This window comes from Vanellus vanellus (assembly GCF_965231255.1).
Source record: "Vanellus vanellus genome assembly, chromosome: 1".
Taxonomy (NCBI): domain Eukaryota; kingdom Metazoa; phylum Chordata; class Aves; order Charadriiformes; family Charadriidae; genus Vanellus; species Vanellus vanellus.
The window spans coordinates 8,830,426-8,857,388 of record NC_138905.1 but is presented as its reverse complement, the minus strand read 5'-3'; the positions used below and the strand labels follow the sequence as shown (position 1 = coordinate 8,857,388).

General features: G+C 42.5%; 1 protein-coding gene across 2 annotated transcripts in view; it reads left to right on the top strand.

Annotated features, from left to right (window-relative positions):
- GRM3 (glutamate metabotropic receptor 3) overlaps window positions 1-26,963 on the top strand; it is a gene marked incomplete at both ends in the record, with an annotated part of 49,769 nt that overhangs the window by 5,875 nt on the left and 16,931 nt on the right. The window contains one exon of one of the 2 annotated variants that reach the window (XM_082492397.1): window positions 6,905-7,760. In XM_082492397.1, coding sequence (XP_082348523.1) covers window positions 6,905-7,760 — 856 coding nt within the window. Of the gene's footprint in view, window positions 1-6,904; window positions 7,788-26,963 lie in introns of both variants that reach the window. The other variant, XM_082492398.1, reaches the window with a different exon arrangement.

Sequence of the window (26,963 nt, the reverse complement as noted above, 5' to 3'; positions counted from 1 at the left end):
TGACTCCTTGGCAGTCTTTTTGATTTGGGTTTGCGATTTCTTTTTTTTTCTTCAGTTTGAGCATTTTCTCCTTTTGCCAAGGGGAAATGATACGATTTTACAGGGGTGGGTAAGTAACCCGCAGGTAAGAAGGAAGGAGCCCTACCATGCTATGGGTGGGAAAGGATGGAACTACAAGAGGAAGTGGCCAAAAATAGGAACTAGTTCGGGACATCTTGACATCACCCACACTCATTCTGTCCCTTCTGACTAGGACTTATGCATCAGTTAATAAGTCTCAAATAGCCATATTTATCAATGATAGCTCTTTTAACTCCAGAAGCCATTTCATGCTTTTAGAACCATCAACCCCAGTTTTAGTCCCTCTTCTCATCATGTGTAAATGTGTCACGAGTCACTCCTGGACAGGTTTACCAAGTTTCAGAGAAGAGTTGCACTCGTCGTGCAAAGCAAGATCTTCTGCACAGATCTCTTCTCAGTCTGCCGAGTCGGTACTTAGCTCACTTCACTTCAACAGTTAACGCTGTATGGAGGCAGAGTGCATATGCAACAGCTCACTGTGCTATCCCCTGCAGGAAAAAAGAAAAAAAAAAAAAAGATTTCCAAACCATTCTTCTCTCCGAGTACAACATTTCTCTGCATGTCCTTCTTGGTTTATTTCTTATTACCCAGGACACGCATATAAAAAGAAATTCCTGGGTCCTCTGTAGAAATCCTAGATGTCATTCTGACAGTATTCCTTCTTTCTGGTGCTCATTTCACAGATGCAATTATTTCACTGTTCAAACACTGCTTCTCTGGATGTGACAGCTATTGAGTCCGCTGCAAATATTTAGCTATATTTTTCCCAGCTTCATTGCCAAAATTTTCTGGAGAAGAGCAAAGCTAAAAACAATGTTATCTCCTCCCCTCCTCCTGCTAGCAAAAAATGCCAGATGTTTTTATTTGTTTGGTAATGAATCGGGTTTTTTTCCTGAGTTACCTTTTGGAAGGAATTTTGTTAAGGAACAACACTCACTAACTAGTAAACAGCCTTCTTAATACCAAAGAGAGAGAATCACAGAATCACAGAATCATCAGAGTTGGAAGGGACCTCTAGAGATCATCTAGTCCAACTCCCCAAGAAAGCTGATGGAAAGCCCTGCTTCAGTCCTGCAATGTGCCAGAAGATTACAAGGGATTACAAGCCAGGCTGGGACTCCTAAATAACTTCACTGCTTCCGGCTTAGTTCCTTGCAACTGACCTTTAACAATTAAAAGGACTGCGATGTCGGCATTGCCGATGCATTCCTGGGGTCAGATCTTGAAGTCCAGCTGAAGCCAAATGGGCAATTTCTGTTGCAGGTGGTAACAGCCCCTGTGTAGAGAATGTCTTCCATAGTGCTTATTATGACATCCCTGACATGATACCCACAGTTTCAAAATGGGCTATGGAGAGAGGACATTCCAGACTGATAAAGCTATTCCAATTATGGAATCAGCAAGGAATTTAAACTCTTAATTTCCCTTTGAAAACAAATCAGAGTTTGGAGCGAAGTTTTTTTCTTGGTTCCGAGCTGAGCAGCTGCGTTTCCATCACTGAGATCCCCTTCCAAATACTCCCAAACTACGTAAGCCTGTCAGCAGTGGCCAAACTGAGTCACAATGGGTCGCACTGTCCCCAAGGTGAGAGACATGCCTTTGAGCCTACTGAATCCCAAGAGAACAGTGAAAGTTATGGTGGAGCCCATCTCTTCAGTACTATTCATATTTATTGCCAATGATGCAATCCGGCAGCACTGTAGGCTCGCAGCATGCTGGGCTGTATCCACATAGCCACAATATAGATGGAAATAGTTATTTCTATTTATTCTACTTATTTCTATTTATTTGATTCTCATTGGACCACATCTGGAATACTATGTCCAGCTTTGGGTCCCCCAATGAAAGAAAGATTTCATAAACACAGAGATGATTGTGGTGAGGAAAGTCTGGAGCACATACCCTACTAGAAGAAGTTGAGGTGTGTTTAGCCTGGAGAAGAGAAGGCTTGGTGGGAACCTAATATCAGCTTTTCAGTATGTACAGGTCCATTCTCAAGAACACAAAGCAAGTGTCTTACTGAGATGCATGACAAAAGGATAGAAGAAAATGGTTATAAATTGGAAGAGAGGAGGTTCTAACTTGACACAAAATGTACAAGCCGGGAGCTGGGAGCATGGGGAGGGTGCACAAGCCAGTGCAGAACCAACGTTTCTTTCCTGCCTCTCTAAAATAACACCTTCTTCCATAATTTTGGTTAAAAGTGTTTAAATTTAAGAAAAGAAAAACAAATGAGTGAAAAATTAAAAATATTTATTGGAACAAATGGTTTAGCTATAGTTTGACCTGCAACTGCCCAAATAATAGCAAAAAGCCCACACCGTAGGTTACCATCATTTAGGAACGAGATACAAGATACACTGGCAGCAGCACGTATTTCTTCAAAGCAAGAGCTCAGCCCCTGTGTTATAGCAATGACCTAGACATGAGGAAATCCTTGGGATGTGGCTTTGCCATGGTCTTGCTGCGGGAATCTGGACAAGCAACGTATCCTCAGGAACAGAAAGACTTTCTCAGGAGACCAAAGGCAGTGACTGAGTCTCCACTGGGACAGACTGCGGGGATTTCTCCCGTTTCTCAACAGAGACAAACCTCCTTTACCTCAACCCCATTCTGCTCAGCAGCTTAATTTACTGTCTGTTCAAAACAGCCACAGGAGCTCCTGCCTGTCTCAAAGGAGCTCTGTGCAATTAGATTCATTAAGCCGTGTTAAGTACCATGAGATTCTCACGTGGTAGAATTTTAGAAGTGCAGAGAGCACTGTCATCTAACAAGACGCCTCTTCTGTCCAACAAATGTGTGATACACACTTGTGTATTGTGTTGAAGAAACCCTATCTGTTATAACAGTTTTTGTTTGTTGTTTTTTTTTTTCCCCCCAAGTGTTTCCTGTGCTCCTCAGCCCTGTACACATTCAAACAACCCATTGTAACAACCTCTGGGCTGTTAAGAAGGGAATTTTTAGCCAAAAACATCAGAATAAATCCTACTGCCAGCAAAAAAAAAAAAGTCCTACGGAGGATAGGCAAAATGTTCAATGGGATTCAATAGATCCATATATGAGTTTCTGAGACATATAAGTGTTACTTCCCTGACCCCACCTGTCATCAAGAGTCTTGAATGGCCAGAAGTGCACTCAGAAACCAGATTCGCATGTTTGATAGCTGTACCTAATTCACTGCTCCTTGCGGAAAGGTATTAGGAAGCCATTTGCAGTGTTATAAACTAGATTGGCGATTTCCCAGAAGTATTCGCACTGTCCCCGGTGCACAGAGAAGTAGAGGTGACAGACGGGGCTCCAGCGCTGCGACAGGGACATCGGTCTCCTCTGGCACTGCCATGGCCGCTGCGTTTGCAGGATTTGCTGGTGCAGTCCGTCCCCAGGGAGGGACACGGCTCGCACCGGCCTTTCTGCCCCGCTCACGTTGGGCGGCTCCTTATGGATCAGCCTCCGTCCCAGCAGCTGGGTGAGAGCCAGGTTGGCTGGGGAAGTGGATGCCCTAGCACAGGCCAGTGGCTACACTGATAAACCCAGCGGCGTGAGGGCAAATAAAGGTTTCCCCTCACGCTGGAAGCTGACTGTATCGACACACTTTGTTCACAGCAAGCTGTGCAAAGCGGTCGGTTTAGGGTCGCGGCAGCGGCACATCCAGCCCTATTTTCAAAGGTGCTAAGCATCTGCAAAACCCCACTGGTTTTGGCAGAAAAGAAAAACAAAAAAAAAAAAAAAAGCAGGTACTACTGCTACTTAAGTGCCAACATATGGATTTCAGTCTCTAATTGCATGCACCGTGCCTTGATTAAATTGCTGCCTGGAGCTTTGCCAGAACGGATTATTTCACTTGGCAAAAGCTGGATCTACGCCGCGATTTTGAAGCGGCGGCCCACGGCCCAAGGCAGCACGGAGCTACGGGGAGGGTCTGCCTCAGGTGGTTCGCTCTTGGTGCACGTAACGCTGGTTCACATTGCACTGTCCTCTGCTGCACTGAGACACTGCAGGATAGACATGGCCTTAGATATCAGCTCCTCTCCACAACCTGTTACCTCTGCCCTTATCTTGCTGCTTGTTTAATCAGGATCTGATTTTCAGAACCAGACGTTCAGGTCAGCGCGGAAATGGCTGGAAAAAGGGACCGTTCTGAAACTGGCTGCACCAGCTAAGTGCATGAGACCTGAGCTCTTTTGAAATATGAGTCCTTAAAATCAAGAAGTTGCAATATTCCAGAAAATTCCCAACTTCACAATTTCCAGAGGAGTGCCCTGGTCTGAACTAATGACAGATACAGCTTCGCTGAGCTCCATGGTCAGCCGCAGTTCTCAGGCACAATTGGGGCACTATAATCTATGATTAATCAGACTCTCTTATATTTTGTAATTTTGGGTCTATGAAAAAACTGCCATCTGGACAGCTTTGCGGTGAAGACTGTTAACAGCAAACAACATTGCTGCAGGAGAGTGTTCTTCTCCCCATAGCAGAGGAAGCAGAATTGCAGGGATTTTGCAGGGACACCACAAGTATAGTGACCTCCAAGGCTCAGGGGCCCCTTGGAAAATGGAATTCTTTTTCCCTGCATATGGATACTTCTGCTGCTTAGCATGAAAGAAAAAAACAAACGAACAAACAAACAAACAAACACCACAATAGAAAAGCTGCTATATTTGTTAGGAGTATCTTTCCGTGAGCTAAAGGCTCAACTACACAATGTATAGCACTATTTTAGCTAGAAAATTGAGTTCTTTTTTAGCCAATTTGGGGGGTGAATGCAGAATTATATATGTGCATATCCTTATTATGGTTTAGCTCAAATAAAATAGTTCCTGCTAGAATAAACTGAGACAAGAACAGCAATTCCAGCCCACGCGGTTCTGCAAGAAATGTTCCAGAATAGCTACATGGAGGACATTCTTATTACCAAATCAAAGTGCTCTTTTTGAGTGAGGACATGTGAACCAAACCATGCGGGTATGTGGGCTTGCAATCAAAAATCACAAAGCCACAATGCTCAAAGCATCCATTGCACCTTGGTAACAAAACAAGCCCCTCAGCCCACTTCATTGCTTTAAAGCTGTTCATTTAAATCACCACAATGGAAATTAAATCCCACGTTTCCATTATAAGGCAGTTTAACGCATGTTACTACCTAGCAGGGTGGTGAAGGACGCATCAGCTCTTTCCTGAGGGACGGTAACTTGCTCAGCCACGGCACTTCCCAGTCATGTACCGACACTCATAGGAAAAACCAAAACCTGTCGGGATGCTCCTTCCAAGCAGAGTAAAAGAGGCTTTATTTTGGTTTAAACAAACATAAACTACTGTGAGTGGTTTATTTTGTGAAGACATGCTTCAGGTCCCCAGATACAGCTGAGATGCCAGGGCATCCCACCTGCTCTTCCCTGGTGCCCCAGAAGGGCAGTAGGACATGGGTCTCCTCAAGTTCCCTGTTTCGATGGTCCAGGTGGTTGTGGAAGGCACTGTGCACGTATGGTTAGGCAGCAGTCTGGCCCATATTACACCAGTTTACAGTGGGAAACAAGTCACAGAGAGACACTGTTCCAGTGTCTACTTAAAGAAAAGACAGAATCTAAATCTATAAAATCCCCAGAGATAAGGTTGCCAAAAAGCAATAAAATTCTTTTGGCTGTTTTTACCAGACTATTTTGCTATTGACATCTGGACCTTTAACATCTGCCTTGTTCCACAACATGTTTTTCAAAACAGTCCTTTGCCTTTGAATTCTCCCAGACATAGTCTGTGGTCAGAGAAACATTTGGGGGAAATGTGAAAAAAATAATTGATTGGGCAATTTTTATTAAGTTTCCCTTGAGAATCTCAAGTACACTACTGCTTTTCAGATGGTTTTGTCAGGCTGTACACCAAGAGGAACTTTAAATTTAATTTACTGGACACAACTTCCACTCACCAAGAGCAGAACACCAAAGTCTTCCCTCTATCATTTCAGAAGCAATCACAGGGGAAAAAATGCCATAACTTTTCTTCATTTCTTCCCAGATATTATCAGGAGCTACACTTCTATGAGAGTAACAGAGTCGATTTGGGAATATTTAAGCAAGGGACACAGCAACGTATGAAAATAACCTACACAAAACAGGACTTCGGACAACATAAATCACACAAGAAGGGCAATTAGAGATTATTAAAAGTTTTTATTACTTATGAAAAGCTGTAGGTCAATATGACATTGTGCAGCACCAGAGGAGTACTAACATGCAACAAATATGCTATATCAGGAGGACTGCAGTCAGAAGAGCTCAGATAAAAGAGTTTAAAATTAAAAAGTAGGAGAGGTGGGGACTCAGAGCTTGAAAAAGTGGGGTCAGAAAGTTCTATGAAAGGCCTGTACATGTATATCTGTGATATTTGCATAAAAGAGAAACTTATGTATCGTTAATACATTTGGTTATCAAAAACAATAAGTCTTGGAGAAGATGAATCACACTATGAGCAGGAAAGGCATGAAAATCCCTAGACCTTAGTCAGGAGCACAGGCTGAGACTGAAGTGTATTGTCCATTCTTGTCAAATTCTCTGTTGGTTTAAACAGACCCAGTTTCACAGAAATAAATGGTTCATTACAGTCCCAGTAGGACCCTGGGAATTAACTGGGCAGCAGAACAACTATTCTGTATATGCGCGGTGCACTGTTCTCATCAGAGTGTGTTATCAGCCTCCTCTATCACCACCCTTAATCTGTGATTGTCAGAAACCTCTTATAAAAAACACTGTTTATGCCTTTCCCTGGATTTTTCTGTTCAGTTTTATAAATACCACCCTTTAAAAATCTGTGTTGTCCCCCTTCTCTCTAGGTGGCAAATTTGCTCAGACTGTTCCAGATCCCCCAGATAAGCTACGCCTCCACCAGTGCCAAGCTGAGCGACAAATCCCGCTACGACTATTTCGCACGGACAGTGCCCCCCGACTTCTACCAAGCGAAAGCCATGGCTGAAATCTTACGGTACTTCAACTGGACTTACGTGTCAACAGTTGCTTCAGAAGGAGACTATGGGGAGACAGGGATCGAAGCCTTTGAGCAGGAAGCTCGCCTCCGCAACATCTGCATCGCCACCTCCGAGAAAGTGGGCCGGTCCAACATCAGGAAGTCCTACGACGGCGTGATCAGAGAGCTGCTCCAGAAGCCCAACGCCCGAGTGGTGGTGCTCTTCATGCGAGGCGATGACTCTCGGGAGCTCATTGCAGCTGCCAACCGCTTCAACGTTTCCTTTACCTGGATTGCCAGCGATGGATGGGGGGCACAAGAGAGCATTGTCAAGGGCAATGAGCACATAGCTTCTGGGGCAATAACCCTGGAACTTGCTTCCCATCCGGTTAAAGAGTTTGACAAGTATTTCCAAAGCCTCAGCCCTTACAATAACAGACGCAACCCCTGGTTCAAGGACTTCTGGGAACAAAAATTCCAGTGTAATCTCCAGAACCGAAAACCCCATAAAAAGGCATGTGACAAGCACTTCACCATCAACAGTTCCAACTATGAGCAAGAATCCAAGATCATGTTTGTTGTGAATGCTGTGTATGCTATGGCCCATGCCTTGCATAAAATGCAGCGGACTCTGTGTCCAAACACCACCAAACTCTGTGATGCCATGAAGCATCTGGATGGCAGGAAGCTGTACAAAGATTATCTCCTGAAAGTAAACTTTACAGGTAATACCTTCTTTTCTGGTACATACAGTATGTCACTGTAATTAATGAAATGTTCATCAGTCACAGTGAGAGCCAGCTGAATTCCCAGCAGCACCTATTATCAAAGTTCAGATCAGGGTGGTACCCAGGCAAGGCCACTCCTGTCACAGGAGGGGAGAAAGAAGAAGGAGGACAGGGAGCATGGTGAGAACCCTAAAAAAACCCCCAAGCTTGATGCTCCTCCTGTTTCCAGCTGAAGGAAGAGGTGGAGGTGGCAACAGCTGGTCTTTGAAATGTTACCTACTTCCACACACCAACTCCTATTTCATTCACAGCCAGTTTGGCTTCAGCTGGGCATGTCTGGAGGCCAATGGTTGTTTCACCACCTGCTACATCGGGCAACCGCCTGCAATGCCTATGCCAAGACTTGGCCTTCTTTTCCTCATTTTTTCATGAATTTACATAATAGCTGGACCCTGGTCAATGGCTAATGTCCCTGCAATAGTAAAGTAATAATTCCTACCATAGAACCAGATCAGTACAAAATATTTCAGTGTGTGGGACAGTGCCATTACCTATGCTACAGACCTTTAGGCTTGATGACAAAGTATAGAAAGTGAGATTAAACATGTGCAGGAAGCTTGTGGAGAGACAGTGGATGATCTGGCAATGATATAAGCAAACTTCATGGGGACTGGCTGCACAGCACATGACATCTCTTTGTTTTTACCATCACATATGGCTGAGCTTAGGTTTGTTACTACTATTACACCGTAGCAAGGCTAAATAGATCTACAGGGGAAACAAATAAAGTGTAGGCTATCATGTCTTTTTGTTGTTACGTGTCTAACTCTTCTCAAGCATCCAGGTTGAACTTGAGTTTCTATGTATTATTAAACTGATATTCTCAGCTGACTGAGTTGATAGTAAGGAAACATCATGCTGTGCTTTGTATGAGAAGTAGGTCCAAGAGGAATTGAAGGATAAATATGTGTGATGCAACATGCTCAGTCCCGGGAGACCCTCAATAATGGTACAACATTAATACCACTGGAAACTATGTGAAACTGTCAGATTGGAGCTTGAATTTTTCCCTTCCTTCAGAGGTCTTCTCCGCATTTGATTCAGACAATCTCTAGATACTACCTACTACATCCCTAGAGCTTCTGTCACTCCCAGTGGGGTATGGCTGGTGTAGCCAAGTTCCCCACTTTCTAAAGTACATGTAGACATACCTCCCTGCGCATGCTGCAGAGCTCCTTAGGACCCCTGGTTTCCCAGAATCCTGCTAGCTGACTTGTTTAGAGCACATCAGGGCTTCCTGCAGCCCACATGGCTGGATTTCTTTACCGTGGAAATCACGGAGGGGCAGATGGGACTTGTCATGTCCTACATCTTAACTCATCCCCCAGGAGGTGACACAGGAGGACCTAGGAACTTGGGCATGCTCTGGTAATATCGGTTCAGTCATAAAGAAATAATAACGGTGTCAACGAGAGCAGCTGGAAGTTGAGATGCTTCAAAACCTTCACCTGAATGTTGCATGCAATGCAACTGAAGCAACGTGCCTGGCCTGAGCAACACGATGCTTGTGCACCTCATGCTCTTTGGTTTCCTCCTAAAGACTGCTGCATCAGTAAGGATATCATATCATGCATAGGCAATGTATATATATCATATGTCATGCTGTAATTGCATTTGGTTTGTTTATTAATTTCATGTGTTACAGACAATAGCACAAGACGGAATGAATCATCCTTTTAGACTTTAAACCAATGGAAAATAAGAACCATCATTTCTCCTCACCCTCCGCACAGTACTTCATGTACAGAAACTATTTCCTCATTTGCCTACATTTATACTTAGAGATACCTGAATGTCTTGAAAAAGTTGAAATCAAAAGATTTTAGGAGAACAGCACTTCCCAGGAGCTGAGTCCTGGCAGACTGACCACAAGGGATGGCAGTGGTGCACAATGTGCTTTTGTCCCTGCCTGGGAGACACTTCAGGACAGTAGCAGCCTACCCAAACAAGCAGGCAGTTCAGTAATTTAAGCTTCAATTATTTTGAAACTTTTTCTGACTTTCCAGGTATTTTTATGGGCTTAAATGCATATACTCTTAATAAGAGTCCAGCTTTAGTCTGTCACTAAACAATCTTGGTTCCAGTACATGATTCCTATTCATTTTTCTATCGTGCAGAGATTTTTTGAGCACCCAAGCATTTTTCCACTCAGCATTTAGACATACAGTCAAAATAACCACAATTCTCTTTGGCCAAAACTCCAAGAAAATTTTCATTTACATGCAGCCAGAAAAATTCACGTTCAGTTCGATTGAACTATCTTTTATAATTTTTATGAATTGGAAGTTGAATCTGTTCAAGATAAAAAAAAAAAAAAAAACAAACACAATTCAAAGCCTGTCATTTTGCAATTTTGAAAACAGAAGGCACTTTTTTTTGAAGCAAATTTATTGGTTTTAAAATCAACATGGAAATCTTTGCAACTCTGAAGAGCTTTATTTTCAGTTAATTTTCATTTCCAATTTGAAGCATTAAAACACCTGTCAAGTTCTTTTCCAATGGCTTTGTTCCATATATATTGTTACCAACTTACAGCATGATTTGCTCATCCCCTGCTTCTTTGTTATCAGGTCTTCCATTTTGATGTAAATCTATATTTTAATGTCAGTGACTTTTTAAGCAGATGAGTGATTTTTCTGTAGTGGGAGAATCAGCAAATCTCCCATGCCGCCTTCTTTTCAGAAAGGTGTGAAATTTTAATACATACAAGTCTTGTCGTTGATTTCCATGGGACCAAGAATTCACCTTTGCTCTTTTCTGTTTGAAGAAAGTCTCTGAGTGTGTTGTTAATACAATGTCTACCACTGCGTGGTAGATTTGATCAGTGATGTTCTCCTATTTCCAACCCCAACTGTGAGAGCGTATCCCCAGGATAGGGAGAGAGGATGGCATGGAAGCTACCAGCCCATCAGCTAGACTGCAGCCACGTCAGGTTGTGAATTTTCTCTCTTCTTTAGCCTCGGTAGGGATCCACACCCACCAAAAGGAAGCAGGCAAGAAAGAGAATAACAGTGATATAACCATATTCACACACACAAACAGCTATTTAAGCAACGACCCCTCTGCTGAAAAGCTGAGGTACAAACAGATGAGCGCTGCGTGCCCAAACCTGCAGCTTGCCGCCAAAGAAACCTGACAAATGGTCCTGAATGTATTCTCTGAGTTTCCAGGAACAGGTGATGGTGCATTTCAAACGCACCAGTCTGAGTAAATGATAGGGTGCATTTATACCACTGGTGTGGGACTGTGCAATTTTAGACATTTACCCTACGCACCCCAATTAGCTTTGGTTAGTCTGATTACAGTTAATGGAGGGGATCAGCCCCTACAGAGTGTGGTTCAGCCCACGTGAGATACGATTTGCCCCTGCATCTCTTGCTATTGACTACAGATGGAGCATAAAGCAACTAAGATTCTCACTTGCCGTTTAGCTGAAAGCCTGAAGTGCAACTCTCAGGCACAGCAATAATGGCATCTGTAGGGAAATACTCAGGGACCAGCCAACAGCAGGGTTGCAGCAGAGGACAGGCCAGGATTTGTGCACTCACCCTGCCGCTGCTGCTGACATGCTGTGTGACAGGCATTTTATTAATATCTCTGGGGTCCTACCTATTTTTCCTTTTTCATTAAATTGAAATAACCCCATAGAACTGCAGTGTGGCACTAAGGCAGGGTGAGATTTCATTCCTTATTGTCTGTGAGGTACACCAAGCACGCCATTTTCTTGCATGTCAGTAAGATGTATATGACAAATATCGTGATATCCTGAACCCTTTCAGTAAGAGAGAAAAGAGACATCTATGGCCGATTCCCATTTCCAGCAGCAGGATCTGAGAATGCAAAGCCCACCTGCTAGATAAACACACTCACTCCATCTCAGTGCTTGCTTGGCCTTTCAAAGAGATATAGGCTGGTTCATCTTCTTGATCTTCCCATCCTCTACATTCCCTCCTGAGGGCACAAGTGCAGCACTTGATGTTCTGTATCATGATGCTCTTCTGCTGATAAAGACGCTGGTTCAAGAGGCTGTTAGCTCGTACGCCAGAACAACAAAGAAGTGCCAAACAGAAGTAGAGGGCTCCATGGGAGAGAGCACAGAGTAAACTGAACTTCTCTCCAGCACCCAGCTATTGCTCGGTGGAGGGCAGCCTGTGGAGGGGACTCTTGGGAGGGATGAAGCCCAACATGAGGCAGAGATCCAGATAACCAGAAGCCTCCAGCCCTCAGAGGGGTGGAGGGGCCAGTGCAGCAACCAGCTCTGCTAACACTTTTAGCACCTTTAAGACACCAGGATGACACAGAAAAGCAGAGTTATCATTGCCCACAGCGCTATTGCAAGCCTCACAACATTTGACATGTGCCAGGACAGTGAACTTTAGCATGGGCAGTGTGAAAGGGGCGTCCAGGATTTGGGACAGCTTTGCACAGCTGTGCCCCGCATTTTGCTACCTGGTGTAGCTGCTCCTCTGGGGTGTTGGGCTCCAGGTTGGCCAGAGGTGAGCAAGAGCAGCAATGACATTCAAGGACCAGCTCTATCTGGCCCAGGGTTGCTGCGCTGGCTGTGCAGGATGACAGCCTTGTCACCCAAGGGCATGGGACTGGGCTCCAGCTTTTCCCACTGCACAGTCAGCAGGGCTGATGGCATCGCAGGACTGGCTGCCGTGAGTCTGGCCTGGGAATGTACGGCCAGAGGGAGGATGGATTTAGGGGTGTATGCATGTCCACCTGTCTTCTGCAGCTTCCTGAATCTCCACAGTAAAAGGCAGGAGAAATGTGGCTAAACTAGTAACCCTGGAAAACAGATCATCAAAATTTTTAGGCAACACATATGTTTATAGTACTCAGTGACTTTTCCTACCCCTTTCTTCCTCCACAGCTACAAGAGTCACTCCCATGTCCCTCCCTGTATATAAGGTCAGAAATCCAGATCTTCTACAGCAAAGTCTATACCATCAAACCTAGCTTATACTGGGCAAAATCCTCTCCTGTGGCAAAACAGAATGACTACTCAAAATGAGAAAAGGATTGTAAGTCAGGTCTGATTTGTCCCCTTTCATCCACTGGACTTTATGACAAAACTGCCTGGTCCTAAGTTTCTGTGTGGTTTATTTTCTTTCTTTTCTTCCTTCCCACTCTGCCCCAGTCAAGACTCAAATAATATGAAGTGGAAACACAAGCTCGTCTTCTCATTAACTCTTGAACACTAGTGGCTTCCATGGTGGAAGCATATTTTCATGGACCATTTCCATCATAACTGTTCCATCCAAGTAGGAAAGATCTTAAAAGCCATGGTCTACAACAGGCAGATGGCACCTCACTTCTGAGCACAGCAACATTGCATGGTCCCTGCTCTGTGATTTAGCCATAAATATTTCCTGTCAAAAGCCCACTTCGAAGCTCAGTGTCCTGCCAGGCTTGCATGGAACACAGACCAACAAATGATGCATCTGCTATCACAAGCAGATTAGGGATGCAGAAATTTCAAAAGCCAGGGCGTACCAGTCAGTAGATGTGCAGGCTAAAGCTAGAGCTCATACCCCAGGCAGACAGCCCTTCTACTTCGTCATCTCACCCAATGAGCTGCTGCTCATCAGGTCAGATCCCCTTCGCCTCCAGCACTCAGAGAGTCAGCTGTAAGATCCTGCTGGCCTTCCTTGTGATGCTTATTTGTAAAATAAACCAGAACACTGCTTTCAGCTGGAGGTAAAACTTTCATGAGCAGGAGGCAGCTAATACCTTGTTAATCATAAAAGTTTTAAAAGTGTAATACATAATGGATTTGTACCCAATGAAACCAAGAAAAACCCAAATAAAACCCCAAAAAACAAAAGCAAATTCCCCAAGACAGTCATTAAAAATATACATGAAAAGGATGTCTAGGATTTATCAGAAAAATTACTGCCTTTTTCCTGGGACCACAAATATGTCATAGAATTTAAAACCTTGGAAGCAGCTAAGGGACAGTCTCTGAAAACGCACTTGAGGCTTGCTATTTCAGAGCAGATGAACAGTTGAACCTGTGCAGTATTTTCCCATATTTCTCTCTATATTAGAGTTGCATTGGTATACACACACAGAGCTGTAGTGGGATCTTGACAGCCTGTTTTTCCTGACGGCCCCCATTTACTTTCTCCTTCCTCCAGACTCTTTTCAGACCTAGTTGCTGATGTGAATCTGCAGTTCCTTTCCTTTGAGTAAATTTACCCCTCCAAGAGGTTCCTGGACAGAAATCTCTGCTTACCCCTTCCTGAAGCTTTTAATATGTATATTAATATGTGTGGATTCATATATTTATGTACTTTGTTTATATACCTGCATATTTTCATGTATATATTTAATTATGTATAATATAGATCCATAATATATAGAATCATAAAGTTAAACAATAAATCTGGCTGTAAAGACCCTCAGGAGGTCTCTAGTCCAACCTCCTGCTGAAAGCAGGGTCAGCTGCGAGATCAGACCAAGTTGCTCAGGGCTTTACGGATCTAAACTGGCTGAAATTAAAATACTATGGAACCTTTCCACACCCTAGTTTAGGTTTGAGGTGTCATGATGGCAAACAAGCTGATCTGGACCCCGGATGCATTGTGTATCACACAGTGCACCATGTAAGCTGGATACTTGGGCTGGCAGCAGGACACAGATGTTGTCATCCCTTGGGCAGAACTTCCAAATAAAATCTTCATTAATACTTGTCTCGCCGTGATGGCAGGTCAGTGACCTACCTGTTAATGCTGTCTGTTATCTAGCCAGAGGCGATCATAAAATGCTTCTTTTTCATTCTTTCATTTGATACTAATTAACAGTAATTGGCCTGAGTGGGCAGGAGCAGAGGTTGAACTGTGTTCTTACCTCTCAAGACAAGCTCCAGCAGCAGAGGTCAAGCTGTGCTGGACCATTGCTTCCCAGCTGACTCAGGCACAAGGTACTTCTGCCTTCTGCCACCACTGCCACCACTGCCCACCGTCACCACTCCTCTGCCTGACCTGGGCACTGAGCTCCCATAGACAAAAAGACGGGAAACGCAGCATTGGCAGGACACAGAGCAGCAACAACTTTTCTTCATAGCCCTCAGGAAGACTCTGGAAGTATGTTGCCCTTGGCCTTTACCCTGTTCCTGGAAAGTCTACAGAAACCGCAGGCCAGCCATAACCCCAAACTTGCTATAGCAGCGTATTTAGGTGAAGGTGCTTTGACATCCCTAAAATGGCAAACAGCTCTCCATCTCAGTTTCCTCTACCTGAATATTTATACAACCCACCACTTCAGCTGAACTATCAAAAACGGAATACAAAGTTACATAGCCCATGTAATTTATAGTCAGCTGCTTTGGTCATATTAACAAGCCGGCCCTTTGGCATCTTATAAATCTCTAGATTGTGCTGCGCCCATGCAGGTGTGTAGATGAGGGTGAGATTAGACACATTGTGTTTGTGGACAAACACACGACTGAAAACCTGAGCAATGATTTTCTTTCAGATCACATATTTGAGAGACAGAAGGCTCAGTAACCTAATTTTTTTAAGCCACAGACTTCTGTGTTTGCCTGCCGCTTGTTTTATGATAGTTATTATTTCATCTTTTGTATCACTGGCAAATGCCCTGTGAATCCCAAACACCCAGGGTTTGCACAGTCAAAAGTGCTCGGAGGAGCAGGAACAGTCTTTTCATCCCCCAACCGTGCACGCTCACTTTTCCAATCCCACTGGTCTGTACGACAGGAGGACAACACGGGACATACCATGGGATTATATTATTATTCATCATGCAGATTTACCTGTGAGAGGCATCCACGCATAACTGAAGAGAAGTCAGGTCTGCTTCTTTCTCCTTCTGGCCTGGAAGAACAAGATCTGTGAGAAAAGAGTTTGGTTCAGGATTCCTGCCCCTTACATGTCAGTATCTAATTTGGCCCTGAAAAGCCAATGGGAGGACCAGATTCTGCTCAGTTACCTCCTGTGGAAGAGCACTTTAGCACTTCCAGAAGTAATCTCAGTTAATCTTACTTGCATGCAGAGGTGCTATCGTAGGGGCTGAAAAAGGCAGAGGCCGTGCTCAGAACACGACCACGGCAGTGTTAATGAGGATGAGGACGAGGACAAGAGGAGATTGCATAGGGACACACTGGGACAGTGCGGCACATTGGGAAAATAAATTACTCTTTTGAGTAATCCAGGTGTGCCCTGGACTTCCAGTGAGTCCTAGAGAAAATGACATTTTCAAAAGGTGGTGAAGGAAACTACAGAAAGTCACAAAACCAGACATTTAATCCCAAAGATAACTACATGCTATGTTATTTTTTACCAAACCTCTATTTTTGTTGGCAGCTAATAGTTATACTAGAAAGGCAGAACTGAAAGCATAATCCGTAGAAAAGTATCTTTTCTCCTGAAATAACCTTAATATCACTACATTCCTGGCAGACATTTGCTTCACCCAATAGAGCACAGTGAAAGGTATTCCCAGGCTAACACTGACTAAATGGGATCTGGTACCAAGCCGATATAGCTGCCTTAACATGACACTAACCTTCAGCCCAGCCTGGTGCCGCGATATAGACATGGATCTTGGTCTGAATCCTACATCACTTCCATGTGGCATATTTCCAGGCAGCTGACTGCTGGACTTGTACTCGGTAAATTGCAGCCCAGACAAGCATGTGAATCCGTATTAGCTTTCTGCAAAGCCTGAGCTATTCCCTTCAAGCTCGTCTCTGCCCATTTCTGACTCCCAGCGCAGAAAGAACAAGCTCAGTGATAGGCAAGCTTCTCCGTCTCAAAGGGAGAAAGGAACTCAGCCCAACCTCAAAATATCCCTTGTGTAAATGTTTGCACTAACACACGTTTTTCCCAAATATTCACAACCTTTGTGTAAATGTTTTTATGAATCAAAAGAAGCACTTTGGGCAAAAGTTTCAGAGCAATGACTGAAAGGCTTTGCAGATCCTATCACAAACTTACCTTTCTTATTCATGCAAGTGTTAGTGAGTATTTTTATCAAAGAAAATTACCCAGGCCAGTAGATCACACCTACTTTCTAAACAGTGATTCAACAGGTAACCAGCTCTGTACTTCCATGGAGCAGAAACACCTTTTACGTATGAGTACTCTTCACACCCTGACCTTCTACACAATTCCCGTCAACCACAAACTGGCTGGACCTGGCAAACAAGTGTGTTCTTCCATTTCCTCACCTGTGAGAACCACGTTTCTAAACACCTCTGAAAGCATCTCAGAGAATGTCTTCTTTGGCATCACTGCAATATTTATGGCTATTTAGTTAGCAGATACAGAATATAATGTAAAAAGATATTTCATTGCTGTTATCTGGGTGAGTCATTTCCTTTTGTTTCCTTCTCCCTGCCATGAAAGTGTATTTTGTCTGAGGATATAACCGGTGAATACAACGAATACTAAAATTCTTCAAAGCAGGGGGAAGAACACACATATTCATGCACAAGGGTATCAGAAGCAGGGAAATTTCTAACAAAAATATCCACAGAATCCTAACTGTAGCATGACTTAGGCACAGGAGCGATCCCTTGATTTGCTTTCTCACGCCTTGCTCCAACCATGGAGCAGTAAATCAACATCAACTCATCTGCTCACTCTTGGGATGCAAAGGAGTTCAGCACTAAGCCAGAATGATGATATCTCCGTATACAAGTCCTTAAACTTGAGGCATGTAAATCGTAAAATAATTACCAAGATCGTTAAGTTGGCTTGTAGCGTCTCCACACCAAAACTCACCATCTCCTTAGTGTGGGGGATGAACAACACAGAGCCAAAAGCAGGGGTGATGTGAATGGTGGTTGAAAACACCCAGTAAATAGAAAGAAGAGGTTAATGTACCTCACACTCTGAAGGCTCCTGCCCCCTCAGTCTTGCATCCACTTTTCATCTCCTACAGTTTTGCTTTTCTTGTTACGAGCCCATCTTTCTACTTGCCAATATGTGAATCATCTCATCTCTTCTAGACTAATGGCACATATATATCTAGCACTTTTCCTACAGAAGAAATTCAAAAGTACTTTTGAAGGATGAGAGATATTCACTTTCTAAATGCATATGTGCAATTGCTCTTCAATTCAATACAGGTTTCAAGTAGTACATTTTTCTATTTGCAGCTGTACACAGATTCCAGACAATTTGATGGACAACAGAATAAGCTAATGCAGCAATTCCTTTGTACGTAAGAAATATTTACCACTTCTGTGGCTGAAATACGAGGCTCAGCTAAGCTTTAGGCTCCGCTAAAACTGTAGTTTTAGCTAGGGAATGACTTGCACCGTGATTAGTGGAAACAGGGAAACTACTAGTGTGAGAAAGCTGAGCAAAGCACAGCCTTGAACAAAGCCCTCACACAGAATGTATGTGCCACAGAAATCCCGTGTGACTCTGTAGCTGAGAGTGTATGGACTTTCAGGGTGGACAATGGTTCCTAATGGCTGCATCTGACATCACTTTGACTCCATGACTCAGTATCAACCACACTGTCATATGGGAGGTTTGGATCAGAAAACACACACACAGGCATGCACACTCACACACACACACACACACACACACACACACACACACACACTTACAAGAGCACTCACTCATTGTTCTTTAAAATTTGAATTTACTTAGCCCAATTCTTGATGTATGATTGTTGATTTTGCATTTGCAAAAAGTGAACAGCAAATCAAAAAGCAGGAATCATTTTTTACCGAAGGGGAGGGAGAACCTCCTGGTGTTTACGTAGCAGCTCTGATGAGTTGCAGCATCCATAACCAGGGGACAGTCCCAGAGTCATTCTTCTCTCAGTTTTCCCTTTGTTCCTTTTCTTGCAGAGGCCGTTACTGTCCTTGTAGCTTCTTGTTATGTCTTTTATCTTTTCACTATACACAGGATGTTCTGCGTAGGCTGTATACGTGTTCTTTTTTCTATTGATTGTGTCCTAAAAACAATCTTCCCTTGTTGCCAAGGTTGAATTTCTGTAGTGATCAGTAGCTGCCTGTTTGTATGTAGCTCTGAAGCCTCAAGCATCTTCCTGAGCTTCTGCTGCAGAACTCTCCCACTCTCTTCCTGTGGGAACACTTTCTCTGTGGCTCTTTGTCTTTTGCAGTAGGTCTTACATTTGCTACAAAAAATGTTTGATCATATACAGAAGTGTATGGGATGGGTTTGCTGGACTTGTCTAGTCTAGGCAGCCATGACATTCTTGCCTGTAACAGGAGAAGGTTGTGCTCTCGAGGTCCCTTCCAAGTCTATTCCTTTGACATAAATAACTATACACCATGTGCCCCTATAAATAATTTTTATCTATAGCTTCTCTGAAAGTAGAGTTTTTCCACGGTATTTATCTATGGCCCTGATGGATGGAGCAGCTGCTCCACCTGCTCCAACATCTTGATGCCAGCTTGGTAGGACATATCTCCACCAGACAGTGGCAAATAAGACACTGTATGCAGCTGCTATTGGGAACTGACAAAAACATGCTGAAAAAGTTTTTTAAATTTCCTCTATTACATTTGCACATGTATTTGAATAAATAGCTAATGGCTAGTTAATGGTCCAGTAACTGAAAGAATAAAAAGCCCATCTTTAAATGCTCTTTAGAGAAGAAAATATCTCAAGTCAAACGAAGGTTTGGGGCAGTGCTGTTAATGTCCCTTCTAGACCTCTGAAACACTTTATCAGTCTAAGGCTATCAATGTGTCTCTGCTTCCACCATTAAACAGGCAAATAAATCAACATTTTCTTTTTATATTTTCCCCTGAGGTCCAGTGATTGCTGTTGCTGTTGCTGAACCGGTTCAGTGGAGCAAAACATTAGCAAAAATGATTCTGTGCTCTCAGCTTTATCTTTTCTTCCTGAGAGCAGAAGAATTTGCAAGTATTAATAGGACACGCAGCTTGCATGTTGTAGGGTAATGCACACCAGTGAACATTGATGATGTTGCGAGAGGTGACGTGCTACCTTTGTAGCTGGTGTGTGATACACATGAATAAACTGAAAAGCCAGAAGTTCTTGTCCTTTATCTCACTATCCTTTTACTGAAATTCGTTGTTTCAGGTAGCCCACTTTCCCCTCTAAATTGGCTGACTCAGCATTTGGTCATTCATGAGATATACTCTATTGAATACTGACTTAACCTGTCGTTTTAGTAGAGGTGCATTTCTAGCCATCACATTATTATACGGAAATAAGTAAAAAGAAAATCCACACTCGAACCTCTACAAAGGGAGGTGAATCGCATTTAATGCATGTGGTGGGCCTTACAGAAAACATTAGTTTGATGGTTTCTCCATCAGCAGCCAAAATTTAACCCAGCCAGATTTCATATCTTCTTTGACACAACTCACTTCGTAGTCTCATAACTGGACAACTATCGATGGAGAAAGATACCCACCTTCCTGACGGCAACTCAGTTTAGCCAGAGCCCACCTTTGAGGAGTGGCTCTGACTATAGGAGCTCTTTAAAAAAACTACACTCCCAATGTAGGCACCCTAATTAAGTTAAAGAAATATAAGCCACTTTTTTCATGCACATACTACATTCATATGGAAAACTGAATCCCACACCATAAGATGTCTGAAATATTTACATTTCCAGCTGAACTCCAATTCTTCTTTGTCTTCCACCAACATTATGTCAGATGAGCCAAATACTGTAACTGAACTGCATATGTGTGAGCATAAAAGTTCCTGTGTGTGTTTCACTATAGCATTTCTTTATTCCAGCTCTGAAGCATCCTACAACTCCTTTTTTTTCCACAAAAGGTTCAAGTAGTGCTTCATTTAATTCAAAAAGATGCTCTCCTTAGAATTCACTACTTATGGTTTTATTTTCATACTGGAAATAGAATTTCATTTTGCAAATTGCCTCATTATTAGCAATTTGTAGGGTGATTGCTGAGCATTTTCAGTAGCTTCATAACAAAAATAATAGCATAGAGTCATAAGATTTGTAGGAAGAGGTAATACCTTTATTAAACTGCCCACATATCTGGAAAAAACAGAGAAGCTTTTGGCATAACATCTCTTTGCCTTATTTTGTCTTGCATCTTGATCAGATCTTGTGTTTCTAAACTATATACTTTTAAAGAAATGAACAAAAAGCTCTCAGAAATCACTCTGCAAATGGATAGTAATGAGGCTGTTTGCAAAGTTAAATTGTGTTTCCAGCAGGAAATAAAAAAAACTGATATACTGAAGTCGAAGCAGAGCTTTTCCTTCAAAATAATTGAAGGTCAAATTTATTGAGCAATTTTTCTGATGACCTAATGAAGTGACCTTGTTCCTGAAAGCCCGAGAACTTCTTCCTTCCATAGACTAGTCTAATAAAAAATACTGCCTTTCTTACGAGCTTGAGGTTTCTTGAATCTTAGACCATCACAGCTACAGTATTACTATTAGTAGCATTGCATTATAAATAATTAAATCTATGTCAGCCCACCTGATTTGGGAGTGTCTTCGTATCAGGTCAATTAGGAAATAACAGCCAGAGGGTCTATTTCAAGGTTCATTTGGTTCTGATCTCTAAGGGCAAACTATCTAACTAAATTATTCAGAGCACTGTCTGGAAACACCTCTCTAATCCTCAAGTCCCTACAGAGGAGAGAATGTTTTAACCAACTTCCTTTAATATCTTAATAACTGAATCTATTCATATTTCCTTCAGGCTGACAAAGAAGGACAAAAAATATTATTAGGTATTCAACACTTCCTTAGCCGTCAGCTACTAGAGGCAGTCTGGGGGTGGAATTAGCACATCATGGAATGAAGCCTCCAAACAGAGAAAAGTTCACACCTTTGTGAAATAACCAAGTCCCTAATTTAGTCCAAAAGTTAATTTTAGCAAAATTAAAACACAGCTTCAACCTCCTTCAGCTGCACCCCAGATACATTGAGAAGAGAGGGGTAAGGCCCAGCATCAGTTCCCAACGCTGAGGTTAAATGAGAACGTCTCTCACCCAGATGTCCAAATCGGACAGAGGGAACTCATAACCCCAGGACTGGCAGAAAGCCCCAGCCAAAACCTCAGGCTCTGAAAGCTAATTGAATGATCAGCAACTGGCAGATAGCCCACTAGCAAACTCTTTTTTTTTTTTTTTCTCAGACCAGAACACTCCAAGAGATACCAAAGGCCAGTGCAGAACTTATAGCTCCAGCTCCCAGGCTTTTGTGTTGTCACCCTAACAGTGGCCATAATTCTTTATAATGGGATTGGGTCCCCCTTGCTTCTGTTTACAAAATAAAGAGTTGGCCTGAGGGAGGAGTAAGGCAGTTTAAAGTCATGGTTTAATTTCCTTTGTAATTGCAAGTTGATTGCTGGCATATATTACCGTGATGCATTTTGCCTCTTGTGCCAGCCATTTCCTAAAGTGGATAATCTTAAATTAAAAGAATGGTATCAATCAAAAGGCAACGCTATATTGGAATCTCACAAAGCATTCATATCAGTTATCAACCTAGCAGATATATGAAAAAAAGAAAAACACCTTGCATGCTTTTACATGAATGTTTGATTATTTTAAAGTTTGACTGATGCAACCTTAACCAAAAAAGTCCAATAAATTCTCTTAATTTCAGGGGATATCTTTTGTATTTTTAAGGAGAAATATAATGAATACAGAACATTTACATGCTTTCTGCCCTCCATGTATCAAAATCTAAAACCTTTAAGAAATCAGAAATTCCCTTTTTAGTTCCTCAAATTTCCTTAAAAAATTAAAAGTGATTTCATTATTTCCTTGATGCAGGGAAAGGAAATATTTCCTTTCATATTTCCTTAATGTACCTTAGCATTTAGTTCATTCTCCCCGAGTCCTACAGACCACACATATGCCCAAGGGCCACACAAGCAAAGGGACAACACACATCTCAAAATGTAAAACATTATGCTCGAGGCAAACATTTCACAGGAAAGGTAGCTAGGGAGTTCTGCATTCAGCCAGGCTGAGGAGAATGAGAAGGTGCATGAATTCTTCTAATCTTTTGGATCCTTCTTAGCTTATTTTGCCAGTGTCCACACGAGTCTTCTCCTGGACTGTTCTCTCCGACAGCCTCCGCAGCAGCCGCAGCAGCCTGTGCAGACAGCTTGCAAGAGACACCCCTTCTTCGCACATGCATTGCGGAGAGCTTGTACAAGTTGCTGTCACTTGGCGCTCCAGCTGCCAGCCTTTCTGTTCCAGCCACCTGGGTGATATTCGGCTCACCTCGCTTCAGACACCTCTGTTGTAGACGCATCTTCGCTTGTCGTTGTCATTGTGGTCAGCAGAAAAAAAACAAACAGATACAGTTCAACTGAGCTACCCAGATACCTACCGTAAGGTGAACCCTAGAAACATGCATTCTCTTTCGTAGGACAGGAGCTCGAGATAACTAAGCCATGTGCAGATACCCGTGTGATAGAACTGTGCAACTGGGTATGGGGAAACCTTGCTGTCTCTGACTACTGCAAACCCTGTGGGGGTCTGCAACGAGTGTTAAAATTCCCTACAGCAAGTGAGTTCCTAAGCTGAGAGAGGAGCCACAAAGCTGAATGGTAAATCTGTACACACAGATAGGAAAATTACAGGTGAAGAAGACTAATCAGGGGTGGTCGTAATCAGGTGTGATCCTGTGCCTCTCCCACAAAATGGCCGTACACCATTCAAGATTCTACACTTTGGCATGTACCGGACCTCCCCATCATATCCTGTCTAAGCTGTTTTGAAGACAAGCCTAGGGATAAGGCATTCACAGGTTTGTTCATGTTTCTTGAATGAGAAGAAACAATACCGTACACAGCCCAAACATACCCAGAAATGGTCATGCAGAGGTTAAAAGCGACTACTTGTCTCTGTGAAAACTGATATTTTAAGCCCATTCCTTATTTATTAATTGTGGAGAGGTACAATCTAGTGACACTTCAATCTGAGCATTCTTTATACTAACTTTTAAATTGACAAATTTCAGTGTCCCTTAAGCCAATCAGGTGTGAAACCAGCTGCGTTATGCCGAGATAGAAAGAAGAGTGGGTGCATCAGGTCTCCGTTACTCAGTCTGAATGTTCAGCCAAGCAGAAATAAGTCACTTTGACCTCAACAAACCGTATCTAGCTAAAAATAAAAGAAAACGAACAGATATATGCGTTCTCAGGGCCCTCTGTGATACTTTTTAAGATAAGGCATCACACACGCAGATGAGCCCGTTGGACAAACACGCCATATCCTGTTGTTGTATTATTATCAAGGCTTTTCCTTACAGTGCTTTAATAAGGCACTGCCCAGGATACGTAACAGGAAGGAGTAGGGGGCATTAAAAAAAACTATATTTTTCCCATTACATAAACAAATGTCTTGTTTCTCAGTCTTAAATCAGAAGTTGAGAGTTTTTGCAGCACCATCTAGTGAGACTAAAGAGGTTTTACTCAACTGTTCAGAAATTCCAGCCTATTCCCTCTTTATACTTGCATTTCTTTTTAATCATGATCTCCTTATAGTCCATTGGCTGAAAGTCTTTGGGACCAACAAGCTGTTGAAGAAGGTGCCTTTGGTACACACAATAGTCCTTTTTACATTCCTTTCTGAACAGCATGAAATCCCACAGCTTTGCAAACTGCCGAGCTGAAAAACTGCAGAGCTTTCATCAAGCTTTGTTATTAATGAATTGCCTCCTAGCTAGTGAGCTGTGCCTCTGATCTGTACCTTGTTTTGAAAGAATACACTCTGCGAGCAGAGAACAGATGCGTGTTTTATTGGATATGAAGGATGTTCTCAGATGTAGGCATACCTGTCATCATTCCTACCAGGAAGCGTTACTGATGGTATTTTCTATAAGACAACATCTACACACTCAGCTCTGTGCCAGACACATGCAAGACTCTGTATGCAAAATATCCTTCCTGGCCCAAAGATGTTGCTGGCAAACAAAACTCAGCCTGTTTCCAAGCCAGTTAAGATGACGCTCATCTTTCCCTAGGCTGCCCCGTCTCTTAAAAGTTTCCCTGTGCCTAATTAGGATTAAAACTGCTTTGTTTTCTTCGTCTACTCATCCTTGGTTCAAAGATCCTGCAGCACTTTCACCCAACTGAGCCAATGTGCAGAATCAGAGGCGTTTCAAAAAAGATTTCCCATACAACCTCTTAAAAAAATATTTTTGACTAATAAGAAAATAAATCCCCCCTGCAGAACTTTTTTCTGAATTCTTCCATGTCACCAAGAGCTGTACATCACTGACACCAAAAATACTAAAGATTTCGAAATGAAAGCAACTCATCTGCTTCTAAGAGGACATAAGCACATATTAGTAAGTTATGTGATGGTTGGAACAGATGATCCCACCATAGGAAGATGGAAACAAAATGACATAATTCACTATATAAAAGCTATGAAGGTATGTTTTGTTTTTATCCATATCTGCTACTAAACCAGTAGTAAAACTACACAGTCTTTCCTCTCTTATCTGAAGCTAAAGGAGTTTGTCCTCCACTTACACAATGGCATCCTCTCCTCTAATAGGATTTCTTCAGTGAGCTGACAGAAGCGAGCTGCCGGCACCGTGGCTCCAGAGGTTTCTGTCTTCTGCACTCTGTTTACCTGAGTGTTTCTCCTCTTCTCATAAATGTCACTGCTGTTGCATCTTCATTGCTGAACTGCTGCAAGACAAAGCACCGCTGGTTTATCTTTAAGTCACTGTTAATTATCCTTTCTTTTCCTTGATAACTTCTTTTATAGAATTTCTTTTGGATAACAGCTTTGCATAAGGATAATTTACTTCATGAATCATAGAATCGTTTAGGTTGGAAAAGACATTTAAGAACATCAAGTCTAACCATTAACCTGGCACTGCCAAGTCCACCCCTAAACCATGTCCCTCAGCCCACTCAACCCCACATCTACACCTCTTTTAAATATCTCCAGGCTTGCTGACTGCACCACTTCCCTGGGCAGCCTGTTCCAATGCTTGACAGCCCTTTTGGTGAAGAAATGTTTCCTAATACCCAGTCTAAATCTTCCCTGGTGCAACTTGAGGACATTTCCTCTTGTCCTATCACTTGTTACTTGGGAGAAGAGACTCACCCCCACCTACTATGCCCTCTTTTCAGGTGGTTGTAGGGAGCGATAAGGTCTCCCTTCATCCTCCTTTTCTCCAGGCTAAACAACCCCAGTTCCCTCAGCCACTCCTCATAAGACTCATGATCCAGACCCCTCACCAGCTTCTTGCAAAGGGAGGAGAAGATTCAAAGAGACTGCTCAAAGGAGACAGTTTGTATTGTGATTCAAATAGCCTCTTAGCTAACAGCATGGTAAGACCCAGAGTCTTGTCTCTCGTCTCCCAAGAGATGGATCCAAAACAGACTAACTACAACTCTGAAAAAGACCTGCCAGAAATACCTGTTATAAAAATTGTAGGTTTACTCTCAAAACTGAAATTCAACTACAAAATATTCTCAAAGTAACTTATGACATGGCCTGACATCATCTCTGGGAAAATCATCTACCAATATGCAAAAATTATTCTTTTTATTCTAGAAAATAAAATCCTACTTTCTTATGATACTACTTTCTTGCCTAGAAGCATCTTATTTTTATGATTTTTATTAGATCATATTTTCAGAAAACATGACATTTTGGAAGTGGTTCTACGGGATTTAGAATATGTTGATAAATATTGGTTAAAATGCCTTCATGATTTTCTATGTAACCAGTGAATATATTAATTGCTGCCACCCAGTGGGCTCATTTGTAGGCTTTGGCTCACCATACTATAATTTAATACATCATTGTTTGGTTAAATGACTTCACCCTATTCATCTGAAGGAGCTTGATTTATGTTCCTCTATCAGTAGCCACTAAAAATGAATGTTTCAAGCTACAAGATGTGATTGATTTAAAACATGCCATCCTACAAAAAACTTTTCTTCGTATTTGTAGTGTGGGAACAGCCCATGGAAGGCAACATACACTTGAGCTTCAAGCTAAACCGTACATGAGATTACCTGCTTTGCCTTCTGGACCTACCTTCGAAGTCCAAGGCAAATACTTTGCACTATTTAAGTGATAAATATTCCATCAGAACTAAGTTGTTAAAGATGTTACACGGGGGGGACTCTTTCCTGAAGAGTGCTGATATTTCTGACCCTCATGTAACTTGCACCGGGGTA